This window comes from Hevea brasiliensis, chromosome 9, assembly GCF_030052815.1.
Source record: "Hevea brasiliensis isolate MT/VB/25A 57/8 chromosome 9, ASM3005281v1, whole genome shotgun sequence".
NCBI lineage: Eukaryota > Viridiplantae > Streptophyta > Magnoliopsida > Malpighiales > Euphorbiaceae > Hevea > Hevea brasiliensis.
In genome coordinates, this window is record NC_079501.1 from 97,196,087 (window position 1) to 97,209,059 (window position 12,973).

The window sequence follows — 12,973 nt, forward strand, 5'->3', positions numbered from 1 at the left end:
GGTTAAGTCAGTCTCTTCCAGTCCGCAGCGGAGTCGCCAAGCTGTCGCAAGGGATTTTGCGGTCGCCTGAACGAACCCTCATCGAAGTGGGAAAGAGTAAGGAGTCGCCACCTTAGTTTTGAGGGAAACTAAAGAAAACCATTTGGGAAGATAAATTAAATATGAAACCACTTCAAGACAGAGATTCTAGGTTCGGGGTCCGTAAACGGGTGGGGAAGGTGTTAGGCGCCCCACCTCGTCCCTTAATAAGGGTAAGTAGATTTAATTTTGTATCAGTTAGGAGGGCTTAAATGGACATGTTAATCCTTTTGTCAAAAGGAATATTTGATCTTTCACTAAATTCGGATTACCCAGATACATAAGTAAATGAGACAACCTTAGTGAATTGACGTCGCGAATCATTTTTAGTTTTGGGATTATCTTACGTACAGGTTAAGATTTTGGTGTGAGAATCGGATAAGAACTCTCCTCCGATCTCTCTTAAATTCTGAGAGGAGATCGGATAAGAATCCTCCTCCGGTCTCTTTTGGGGTATTTAAAATTTGGGATTGAGAATCGGATAAGAACTCTCCTCCGATCTCTTTGAAGTATTCATTAAAATTTTAGCTCAGGGATCGGTAAGAATTTTCCTCCAATTTCTATTTAATGTTTATTAAAATTTGGAGTTGAGACCGGATAAGAACTCTCCTCCGATCTCCATTTAATATTTATTAAAATTTTGAGTTGAGACCGAATAAGAATTCTCTTCCGATCTCTGTTAGGTATTTATTTAAATTTTGATTTGAGACCGGATAAGAACTCTCCTCCGATCTCTATTTAATTAAAGTTTTGAGTTGAGAATCGGATAAGAACCCTCTTCCGATCTCTATTAGGTATTTATTTAAATTTTGATTTGAGACCGGATAAGAACTCTCCTCCGATCTCTATTTAATTAAAGTTTTGAGTTGAGAATCGGATAAGAACCCTCTTCCGATCTCTTTTTAAATTAACAGGAACCTTAATGGGATTTTTCCGATCTCCCAAATTTTAATTTCAGCTACATGTCATAAGGTCCTAAAACTAAGGATTCTGACGTTCTAAGGTGTTAGGGGGGGTAAGGCTTCTAAATGATAATTTGTGACTAAATAAGAGAAGCTGGACTGAATTTTGCTGACTTCCCCTAAGGTCACTTTACCAGTACCTATTAATGTCCGATCTATTCTGTTTCGTTTACTTTGGTTTTATTCCACTTTATGGCATCTTGCTGGATTGCCGTTTATGTCAGCCTAATAGTTTGGCTATTTTTCTGACGTGTTATTCAGGCTCTCTCTCTTAAAAGAGGCTCTTTAGTTGTAGTTACCTACGTTTTACCCAAACCACTTACACGCTACTAGGAGATAGAAAACTTGCATTCAGAAATGACGAAGATTAATAAAATGATGGACTGATCACTAAAGAAATAAACTCGAGAGTAACATTCTTTAAGGTTCTTTGGCACTAAATAAACTTGGAGAAAATCACATACATAAAAAGAACAAAGAAAATGCAGAAAGTAAACGTAAACACTTAATAAAATGGCTATATGAGCTCTTACCTGTAAGGAGCCTAATCTATTGAAATAACTATGGGGTGACAAATAGTAATAAGACAGCGGACTGATTAGCTTGAGGGCTGATGTTCGTTGTGAAATGAAGGGTGCTTAGCTAAAATGCAATCAGATTAAGATGAAAACCGAGTAAAATGAAGTTGAGCTTGGATAATGGGAATGAAGACAGAGATGATAAAGGGCTGAAAGTGAGAGTTATGACCAGATAATGAACAAACTGAAAATGTAGAGTTCCAGTATTCAGAATCCTTTTCAAGAAAACACTTCAGAAAACTAGTTTCAAAAGTCTTTCTAATTCAAGTTTCAAAGTTCTTCCGCTATAATAACTACCTCTCTTTTTTTGCCCGTCCCTTGAACAGTTTTTCATGCAGGTATTTATAGGAATCGGGTGCTCCCCATGAAGGGTCAGGATTTATTTTGAGGGAGATGGAGGGTCAAGATTTCGAAGGACATGATCGGATGTTCAGGAATTAAAGAGAATCAAAATGAATGGCTGAGATCACTCTTCAGAATATTTGTCCTTTTCTGCTTTCAATCTGACGGTCTTAAATCCTCTTGTCCGGAGAGATCAGAGGGCTAAGAGCGAAAGACGCCGGTATTGTCGCCTTTCTCTTGATCCAAGGGTTCCGAGTTTGTCCTTACCAGTGAGATCAACGGTGGGATTGGGATGTACAGGATCACATGACATACCCTCGCACTGCCAAGATTAAGCGCGATTCTTAGGCGTGCGGTGGAGATCTCGCCAGTAACGCTTTAACTACCTCTACCGATTCTGACGACGGTTATTTGGGATTTGTCTTATTCTCTTTGTCTTCCGATCCCTCCCCCTTCTCGATCTTCTTGACACGCTTCTATTCCGATCTCTCATGTTGATCTCCCATCCTCCGATCTCTATTATTTCGATCCCTTAATCACCCTCGTTCGTCAAAGCATTAATTTCTCGATTCCGGCGCCCGCCGCTTGCCGCTTCGCAATAAATGCCTGCTTTTCCCTATATATACCCTGCATTTAAAGAGACTTCCTTTATCCCATTTCCTCTCTTCCTTCTTACTTCCTAGCTGCCCATGGAAGTTCCGCTACAATCGTGGCTTTGATCCTTTTCCGATGGACTTCCTTACTCCTCGATCAAAATTTACGACTCGTGATCGCATAACCTTGTCTCGATGATGGTGAGGGAACGATCAATTGACCGATTCGATTGCGACTCGACTCGCCGATCTCGAGTCGCCAACCGAGTTTATTCGGCTTCATCACATTGCGTGTTCCGACAGCGTTTCTCCACATTGGGTGTTCCGACACGGTTAAGCTCGACGGCGACACTCGTGGATCACCACAATGTTGGCTATTGACATAGGCTTCTTTAGATAGGATGTTCCGCTGATCTTTAGAGGTCGGCCTTTTGATGTAATCAGATGTAATCTAATCTTGAGATCGCCCAAATGATGTAATCTGATTTTTGAAAATGTACTCCGATCTCTTGAGATCGCCCAAATGATGTAATCCGATCTTTTGGAAATAAAGATTTTATTTTGCCAATTATTATCTTATTAATTATTTTCTGAGCTCTAATATGATTATCCGATCTGTAATTCAAACACCGGATCTACCGCCTATAATTAACCGATCTCTTTATGGAATCTTGGGAATATTCGTGAGACGTGTCGTAACCGGCGAGTCCCACTAACCGATGCATCGCTCGAACCTCGTGAGCATTAAATGCTCGGACGAGTATAAATAGGGGTGAGGGGTTAGCCATTTGCTCCTGTATGTCATTTTCACTCTCTCGCTCGCAACCTCAAAGTTCTCTCATTTACTTAAGTTCTTCCGACGCCGATCAGACTCCGGTAAGGGCTTTGATCTTCTTTTTAGTTTAAGTTCTTTGTTTTCTTTGAAAATGAGCGGTGCCGAGGGTCAAAGAGCGGCGAGTCCTCCTTCCATTCGGGCCTCGTGGTCGCTCGACGAAGAAGAGGTGGTCGTGCCAAGCGCGCAAACGTAACCTCCTAGGGTCTCCGCTCCACCGGGGTGGATCGACCATCAAGGCACGCACCTTCTTCGTGGAGGGAGAATCTCCTATGGACGAAGCCGCCATCGATCTCGCAAGAGTCCGACCGCAATCGCTCACCAGGAGTACAATATTCGTCCTGATTCGTACGAACTTATCCGGTGTCATGGCGATCACCGAGCCGATCACTTCTTTGAAGAGAATGACCTGGTTATGGTATACGAGGAACAGTTAAAGGCCGGTCTTCGGTTCCCTCTGGATGACTTCTTCAAGGAGGTCCTAAAACTTCACCGAGTGTGCATTGCTCAAGTTCACCCTAACTCGTGGCGGATCTTAGTAGCCTTCCGAGGCCTATGCCGAGCTAAGGGAATCAGACCTACGGCTAAGGTGTTCGCCAAACTACACAGGCTAACTCGCCGAAAGGACGACGAGCACTGGTTCTTTCAGGCGAAGCCTCATTGCGAGCTCTTCACTGATCTGCCCTCCTCCCTTAAAAATTGGAAGAACCACTTCTTTATTCTGAGGAGCAAAAATCCGACCTACTTTGAGGACTTCCCTCGTAGCTGGTGGCACCAGGGGCCCTTGCTTCCGAAGCGCATAACCCTGAACCAGGAGGAAAGCTTGATAGTGATGGATCTGAAGAATCAGGCTGCCACTCAAAAGTATTCTGCTTAGATGCGTGATCGCCGAGCCGCACCATTGACCTTATACCGCCACCGCCAAGATCGCGAACTTCGCTCTCGACTTCAAGATCGGTATTTTCTACATCTCGATCTCAGACCTTAGCGATCTCACCGACTCTTCTTTGTGCGGTATGGCGGGTGATGAGGGTTCTAGGAAGCTAAGAAAGAAAGAGAGATCTCCGTAAAGTAAAGGAGATGAAGCGTCGTAAATGCTTCAACTCCCGCCATGAACCGTGGAGACGCAAGGAGGCCCGCCCCGACCTTCGGGCCTCCGATCACCAAGCCGTCCGATCTCCTCCTCAACAGAAGAGCGGCCCACCTCCTCCACCGCCTCCAAGCACGTAAAGGGGTCCTTCTCAATCTTCTCGTGAGAGCCTCTTCTCGTGGTGCTCAAACGCTGATCGAGTCCTCAAGAATACCGACTGTCCGGAGAACCCCGCTTTGCCAAAGTTTTGGGGTCTTCCATCCGCCGGAGGATCGACAAGCTATCCCTGATAGCCTTGACGATATCTTGACTCGATCCATGAGCTCGATCGCGGAGTGTCCGTGAACTGCACCATAGTTCGAAAAGGCTCATCGCTCGGGCAAGGAAATCGAGAAGAAGAATCAGGAAATGACTTCCTCCGATCCTAACTCGCATCCGCTCGTGGATTACATATCTCAAGTTGAGGGGCGTAAGTTCTATGAAGACAGTGGCCGCCGAATGTAATCATGTTCGCCGAAAGGGATCGTGCTCTGGGAAGTCCAGCGCCCGGGCCAATGAAGCTTCTCGTGTCGCCAACTTATCGAGGAGCTTAAGGCGAAAGACGAAGAGATGGTGACAGGGATACCGGTGCCTATGTGAATGTTACAAGGACCTCTTGACCGAACCTAAGCTGCTACCTAAGAGGACTTCTCGATGGCCGACTGCTCCCGGGCGAGGGTGAGGATAGTGAAGAGGAAGGAGAGGATGAGCGAAATGTAGATCAGGCTGGGGGATCACCCCCAGCCGAATAACTTGTACAAATTTTGCAATGAAATGAAATAGAATGCCTTTTTGTTCGATGAATGGTTGTGATCGGAAAATTTCTAAACACTTGATTGTCTGAGTATATTGAAACAACTGAAAACTATTATTATCCCAAGTGTGAGAGATCGGAAAATACAACATGCATGAGATTGCTAAACGGGACTTAATTGAAAATTTTGGCTTGAACATCTAAGATCGGGATCTTCATTAAACCGGATTAGAACCTTAGCTTGATTATTCCTAAACTTTTAAAAGAGAGGTCGATCATAAATATTGGCAGCAAGGTTCTAGTGTTAGTTCAATTTCGTCTGACAAGAGAGATCGGGAATATAGTTAACTGGTCAGGATATTTGACAATTGGCTTGAGAGATCGGTGAACGATTTGAGAGACCGGTAAGACTTTAACGGATATGAGAGCTTATCATTGACTCAACTTTCTGTGAAGAGAGATCGGAACCGTGGTTAGATGGCAAGGAGAGACTTAGTGCTAGGGATCGGTTTCGAAGTTTATTGATTCTGGGGATCGGCCAAAATATGGTGTCGACATGAATTTTATTTTTTCAAAATTATTTTAATGAAATTTTATGATAATTTTTAATTTAGATATTAGAAACCTTTTATATATATGTATAGTCAATTTTAATTAAAACATATATGATTAAATTTATATTTATATTTATAACATATATAATAATATATAATTTAAAAAATAAAAATATAATATATAAAATAATTAAAATATTAATTTAATTTTAATTTTTTTTATTAAATGATATAACAATATAAAATTTCAAGATATCAATATAATAAAAATAAAAATTTATAATGATAATGTAATAAATTAATAAAAATTCATTTTAAAAATTATTTTATTTTTTAATTTTACAAATAATTTTCTTTCTCATTAATTTAGATATGCAATTTCATTATACAATTAACATTATTTTAAATTATAAAAAATTTAAAATAAAAATATACAAATCAAACCTTTTTAAAAAAATTAAAATAATAAAATTTAAATGAATTAAATTCAATTAGCTAATTTACATTTATTATTAATTTATTTTAATTTATAAATATTTTTACTTATTTATATTTTTAAAACTTGTTATTATATATTTTTTTATTATATTGCATTTATGTTTATAATTATGTTAATATTATATGCTAATAATAAAATACATAACTTTCCTAAAAATGCGTTCGAATAAAAAAATAATTTCTAAATTAATAAATATTTTTATTTATATAATTAATTAAACTGAAATTAAAATAAATATTTTAATTTAAATAATTAAATATAATATTAATAATATTATATAATATATAAATAAATTAATAAAAAGTTATATAAAAAATTAAATAAATCGTGCCACGCTCATATTCTAAAAAAAACTCCTATATATAACATTTAAATTTGAAATTTATATATATATATAATCATGCATATGAAGTTTATAAGAATTTATTTTTTTATTTAAAAAAATTTTCATTTTAAAATAAATAGTATTTATATATAATTAAATAATTTTTTTTTTTAAATTCTTTTCTTGTAAGTTATTTATTTTAAATGAACTCATTATATATATATATATATATATATATATATATATCCACTCTAGTATCATATTAACAAACAATCTAATCTTAAAAATTAAGAGATCAATTATCAAAATCATGCCATGTTAGATGATTTAATTTAATTTTGATTGTAAACTAAAAAATTAACCAACATTAAAATTATCAAAAAATTAACTAATTATAAAAAATGAAAATTCTTGATATTTTATCATTAAATCTAATTAAAAGACCATAAATTCTAATTTTTAATTTAAAAGATATAACTATTATATTTTTAAATGCAACTAATTCCTTTAAAAAAACATAATAAAACATCAAATCCATAGATTGGAGCTAAATACAAATTTTATTAATGTGTTTTAAGTTATATGACTAAAATATCATTATCCCTTATCCGGCAAAAAAAATTATTTATGTCTTTTAAGTTATGTAAAATAGTCATAAAATTTTTTAATTATTTCATAATAAAATTAAATTTTTTAACTTAAAAAAAAATCAAATACTTCTTTTAAATTTTTAAAAATATATTATATAAGTCTTTGGAAACAAATAATCCCATTATCATTCATTTCGCTTTTTATTACTAATTTATCATTCTATATGTGCAAATCTATATGCACAATTATTAAACCCAGGCCAAACCTGCAAGTTGAATCAGTAAATCAGTGAATCGATTCTCAAATTGGTTTGGATTTGTAATTAAATTTGATAAGAAAGTGACTTGACGTAATCCAGTGACTCGACGGTTAAACTGGTGTAATCTGATTGATCTGACCGGTTCAATTATTTAATAAAATTCTTTTTTTTTTCTAATTTTTGATGTAAAGAATTGAATTTAAATATCATAAAAAGTATTTAAAATAAAAAATAATTGAACTAAATTAGTAGCTTTATGTATTTTATTTTAATATATTTATTTTTAATATATATTTAATATTTTATAAATATTGAAAAGAGAATTATACATTTATAAAAATATTTATGCATTATATTATTAAATATTTTTATATAAAATTTAAAAATACTATTAAAATTTATTAAATATAATTTAATAAATGTTAAAATTTTATTTTAAATAATTAAATTTTAATTAATTATATTTATTTATATTAATAAGTGTTATATTTAATTAATTTTAATTAATTTTTAATGACTTATTAGTTGAATAATTGGTTTACTAATTAAATCATTGATCTATTTACTTGGTTCTTTCGCCGAGTCAATATATTGGCCTGGTTTAATAACACTGTTTATATGGAATCACTGGCTTATGGTATAATTTTTCCGTATTTACCAACGTACCATTCTAAGGTATCGGTCACGATTCTTAGAGTTGAGGGTCCGAGATCAGACCGTAGGCTGTGCAATTTCGTCTGATTTTAATTTGGTTTGATTTAGTTTCATCCGGTTCTTTTGATGTCGGTTCTGATTTCGGTTCAGTTCTTTCAGTCCTGTTCTTTTTGTGAGGAGAAACAAATCCAACCCTCGACTCTTCCTCTGTAACGTCTTCTGCTTTTCACTTGTTCTCTCTCTCTCTCTCTCTCTGTCTCTCTCTCAAAACTTCTCATCAAGCTATGGCCGATGCGTATTGGAGATACAGCGAAGCACGGCAGCAGCAACAGCAGGCCATTCCTACTCTCGTTGGAAAACGTCCTCGCTCAGACTATGGTAAGTGACGATTCTCTTATCAAAGTTCTCTTTTTTTGTGCCCTATTAAGTTTTCTACTTCTATCTTTTGCAGAAATTAGGGTTTTCTTTTTTTTTAAGTTCCCGATAAAATTTTCTGAAAGAAGGGTTTCAATTTCTTTTCTTTTCCTTAAATTTCTCGAAAATTTAACGGAGCTTTGAGGAAATGGAGAAATTTGATTTATTTTCTGTTCGATTTTTAGTTCAATCTATTCCCATTCATAATGTTTGATTGAATTGTGTCACATTGAATTCTCACACAACCATTCTTAGATTTCTATTTCTCTCAAAATGATTTTTTTTTTTGTTAACTTAAAAGGAATTAAATTAATTTATTCCATGAGAATTGAGAAAAATAAATTAATTAAATTGAATCCTTGTAAAATTCTAGTTTCCAAACATGGGTGTGTGATTTAGCTTATTACTGAAGCCTCGTCTCAGCCTTTTGTTTTATATGTATGGAACTATTTGTTTGTTCTGTCTGTTGTATAATTGCTTGAATTATTCGAAAACTTATTGCTCCCTACAAAAACCATGTTTTATATGTGTTTGATATCGATGATAGATTTTAGTGGTCAAATTTAAATTAGTAATACTGGCAATTTACTTAGCATGAGGAGGGTTTTATGATAACTTTTATTTGCTTCCAAAATGTGGTGTGATGAATCCCAAAAATATTGGAATGGCTTTATTGGCAAAGGAACTGCATTTGGTCTTTTTTTACTTTAGTTAATGTAAAGGATGAGTTTCTATATATACGTCATAGGTTTTAAAGGCACAAAGGGGTTTCTAAACCTAGACGCAAGGCGCAGCCACGTGCCCAAGAGAGGATCAGTTTCTATATATACGCAATAGGTTTTAGCAAATTTTGCTGTTGATTTTGTGGATCTTATTTAACTCTTATCGCCAATCATTGAAGAAAATCTGGAACTTTCTATTTGCTTTTTGTCCAAGGAGTAATTTCTCAAACAAGGATAAAAATGATCAATTAGTACCAATTAAGAAACCATTTGATAACCTTATAAATGAATGTAGGCAATCTCCTAATTAATTATTCTAATTTAGGACTCGTCGGTTACTATATCATACTATTTTGTACATATGATGAAAAGTGCTGCTGAACTTGTATTTATCTCCCATATGTGATACAAGTAAAGGGGTAGTCCCAATAATCGTGTATTCTCGTGTTATTTGTTTTCAAAAGGAAGGGGCAGCTATTGGCATAGTCTTTCATTAACTTTGTTCTTGTAGCCTGGCATTTCTAAAGGACCTAATGACAGTCTCAGCTGTTTATGAGCTATCAATTCTCTCTTGGAGGGCAATGTTTAAAATAAAGAAAAATTCAAGAGCATAGGAAGTTTATTCTCTTGAAGAAATTATATGTTTGTAAATAACAGAAAACTCCACTTCTTCTTTTCTTTTACCTCTCCTAAAGTCTTGTTTTGATATGTTTTTTCTCCTTGTGTTTTTGGGGGGAGCTTTTAAAACTTCCTCAATTTGGTAAATAATTTATGTTCACTAAAAATTCAATAGGAAATCTGCCTTTGCATTGACTGCAAATCATCTTCAAAACACTCTGCTGATAAATATACAATAACTTCTCCATGCCTGGCAATTTAGGATGTCCAGGCCAGCTGATTCTGATGAACTAGTAGTTTTTAGTATCATTAGTAATTGTTAGCATTACGATTTACGAGATCAACAATCCTGGTTAGTTTAGAACTTTTTTCTCTTATAAATTTCCCTTTGGTATTTTGATTTCCATTTTATACTGAAATGCTATTTATCTGCTCTTGGAATAATGTGCCTTAGCTTGTTCTTTCACCTGGGCCCTTGATTTTCTTAAATAGTTTATTTATTGGAGTACATACTTAATCTTGTAGATGTCCCTAGTGGCCATGAGCTGCCCAATTATTATCCCCGTGATGATGACAGAGCGGCTCTCCGTGCAGTTAGAGATTCAGATTCCATCGGAGTATCCTATGATCGATACCTTCGTGGCACGGTGCTTGGTTTTTCTTAAAGTCTTTCAACTTTATTTCCAGTTTTGTTGCTTTTGAGCATTGAAACTAACCATCAATGATATATTTCAGCCTATGTCGGCCTACAGTGGAGGACAGTCTGCTAGACCAATAAGTGGAGTGCCTAGTCGTCCTGTTGATGATTCGCGTGTTGTAGGTATTGGGAGACTGGACCCAGGGGCTACTGTAAAAGACAGGACAATGGGATTGGGAAGTGGCAGACCTGAGGCCCCACTGCCTCCTGATGCTACCAGTACACTGTTTGTAGAGGGCTTGCCATCTGATTGTACGCGACGGGAGGTGTCACGTATCCTTCAGTTGGCTTCCATGAGTCAATCCTATTATTACTTGACTTTGCCCTTCTAGTTTTATTCCTTCACCTTGGTTAACAGATATCTTTCGCCCTTTTGTTGGCTACAAAGAAGTGAGACTTGTGAGCAAGGAATCAAGACGCGTAAGTTTGTTTCTCCTCCTCCACCTCTTCTCTCTCTCTTTCTCTTATTATTATTATTATTATTATTATTATTATTATGTGGAGTGAAAATTTAGTATATTCATGGATTCATTGACTTGAAAAATAGCAGCCGGGGGGAGATCCACTAGTACTTTGTTTTGTTGACTTTTTGAGTCCTGCCCATGCTGCCACTGCAATGGATGCCTTGCAAGGTGAGCTTAACATACTTTACTGTTTTTACCCCTTATAGGTATTGTAATTTTGCATATCCATCGTTTCTCTTTCTGTTTGTTTATTGCTTTCTGCACTTGGTGGAGGTTATTTGTTGTGTTGTATAGCAGCTTTAGTGGTGGTTTAATGCCTACAACTAGGCTGAATTTTGTGCTATTAAAGACCTTTGGTAATGTTAGCTGGCTTTGAGATTCAATTCTTACCTAAAACGCCAGAGCGTGGGGGTCACACTAAATAATTAACTAATAACAAGATTGTTAGCAATACATCTTGTTAAGAATGCAGGTGGTTGATGGATGTTGTTGGTGGGATACTCTCTCTTTCTCTCTCTTGTGTGTGTGTGCTTGGATTCAATGGATCATAAAGAACTAGTCAGGCATGCTACTTAAAATATTTGGGGTCTGTCCGATTATATGTTCAGTCGAGGGTTTAGCTGGAATCTAAATCTTGCTGTTATCTTATTCTTTAGCCTCATCATTTTCTGATCTCCTTCTGCCATGTTAAGCAAAGGGGCTAGCTAATTTCTCCCTCTATCATGCATGGGCAGAAACAAAGGTTGTTGGTAAGTTACCTTAGGAAGCAGAAAAGCTATATTGTCCATTCCTCTTTTGCAGTGCCTTTTTCAATCAGGTATAATTGGTGGCTCGACATTTACGACTTAGTGCGTTTCAAAAGTAATGATGAACATTTGGTAAATGTCGAGTGTGAACTTGCGGTAGATAATTTGAACGTTTTATATGCTCTATCTGCTCCCTAATTCGGCGTGCAAAGCGCAGTCAGTTGTGCGGCGTAAATAGTCGAGCTGGATTTTGCAGGTTATAAATTTGACGAGCATGACCGTGACTCGGTCCATTTAAGGTTGCAATTTGCTCGCTATCCTGGTGCGAGGTCAGGTGGCGGGCATCGCGGAAAACGTTAAATAATGCAGTTATGCAGGTGATTAATACTTTCCTTTATCCGCTCAACCTCTTATTATTCTTCGCGGTTAGATGGTAAGAAAAACTTTATTGTAAAACAATGAATCAAGCTAAATCATGGAACGACGCTTCTCTGTAGGATTTGCGCAAACTGGGGAGGTTATGATAATGAGGGATGATACAACAGCGTTGCAGTTACAAGAATTACACAAATCTATGAATGGACGCCTTCGTTAGGATGAAAATGAATTGTGTTTTTTGATAATTATGGGGCAATTAGTAGAGACTATGGTGTGCTTCTGTTAGAAAATTGCCAATTTTATTTGCTTCAGATTGCTTGAGACTGTGTCCATATGCATTTTGGAAGATACTAGTAAATTTATTTCTAGATGAGCAGTGAATATCTTTTGAATGTCTGCGTTGGGATTGGGAGTTAGTGACCACAATCTACGTTCATGGAAATACACACACTGACGAAACATGTAGCTATGGTAGTTCTAATGTGGTTGACACACGAAAATGGTAATATTAACTTTCGTAACTTCTCTCTGAAACTTATTCAAAACAAATAAATGTTTAGTCGTGGAAACAAAAGGGGGGAGAGTTTTTTTGCTCGGTCTTTCTTCAGATTTTGATTTTGTGGTGTATCTTTCAGGTTTTGTAACTGTTTCTGTTTCCTTATTTCTCTAATATTTTCTTGAAAGTTTTATCCAATACCCGATTGGCTTCGTTTATCATCCTATTTCATTTAATTTTTTGGGGTCATGGTTGAGCAGTTCAGCCCTTGAGTGCGTTTTGATGGGT

The 12,973-nt window shown here is 36.1% G+C and overlaps 1 protein-coding gene across 2 annotated transcripts; it reads left to right on the forward strand.

Moving 5' to 3' along the window:
* Positions 1–8,307: 8,307 nt before the first annotated feature.
* LOC110648659 (RNA-binding protein 1) lies at positions 8,308–12,565 on the forward strand. 2 transcript variants are annotated; one of them, XM_021802968.2, is made up of 7 exons: positions 8,308–8,528; positions 10,430–10,551; positions 10,640–10,874; positions 10,960–11,021; positions 11,152–11,233; positions 12,068–12,188; positions 12,309–12,565. In XM_021802968.2, the coding sequence occupies exons 1-6, from the start codon at positions 8,435–8,437 to the stop codon at positions 12,169–12,171; spliced, it is 699 nt and encodes a 232-aa protein (XP_021658660.1). In that variant the 5' UTR covers positions 8,308–8,434; the 3' UTR covers positions 12,172–12,188; positions 12,309–12,565. The 2 variants fall into 2 exon arrangements, with proteins under 2 accessions (XP_021658660.1, XP_021658659.1); XM_021802967.2 differs by having other exon boundaries at positions 8,317–8,528; positions 11,149–11,233.
* Positions 12,566–12,973: the final 408 nt, after the last annotated feature.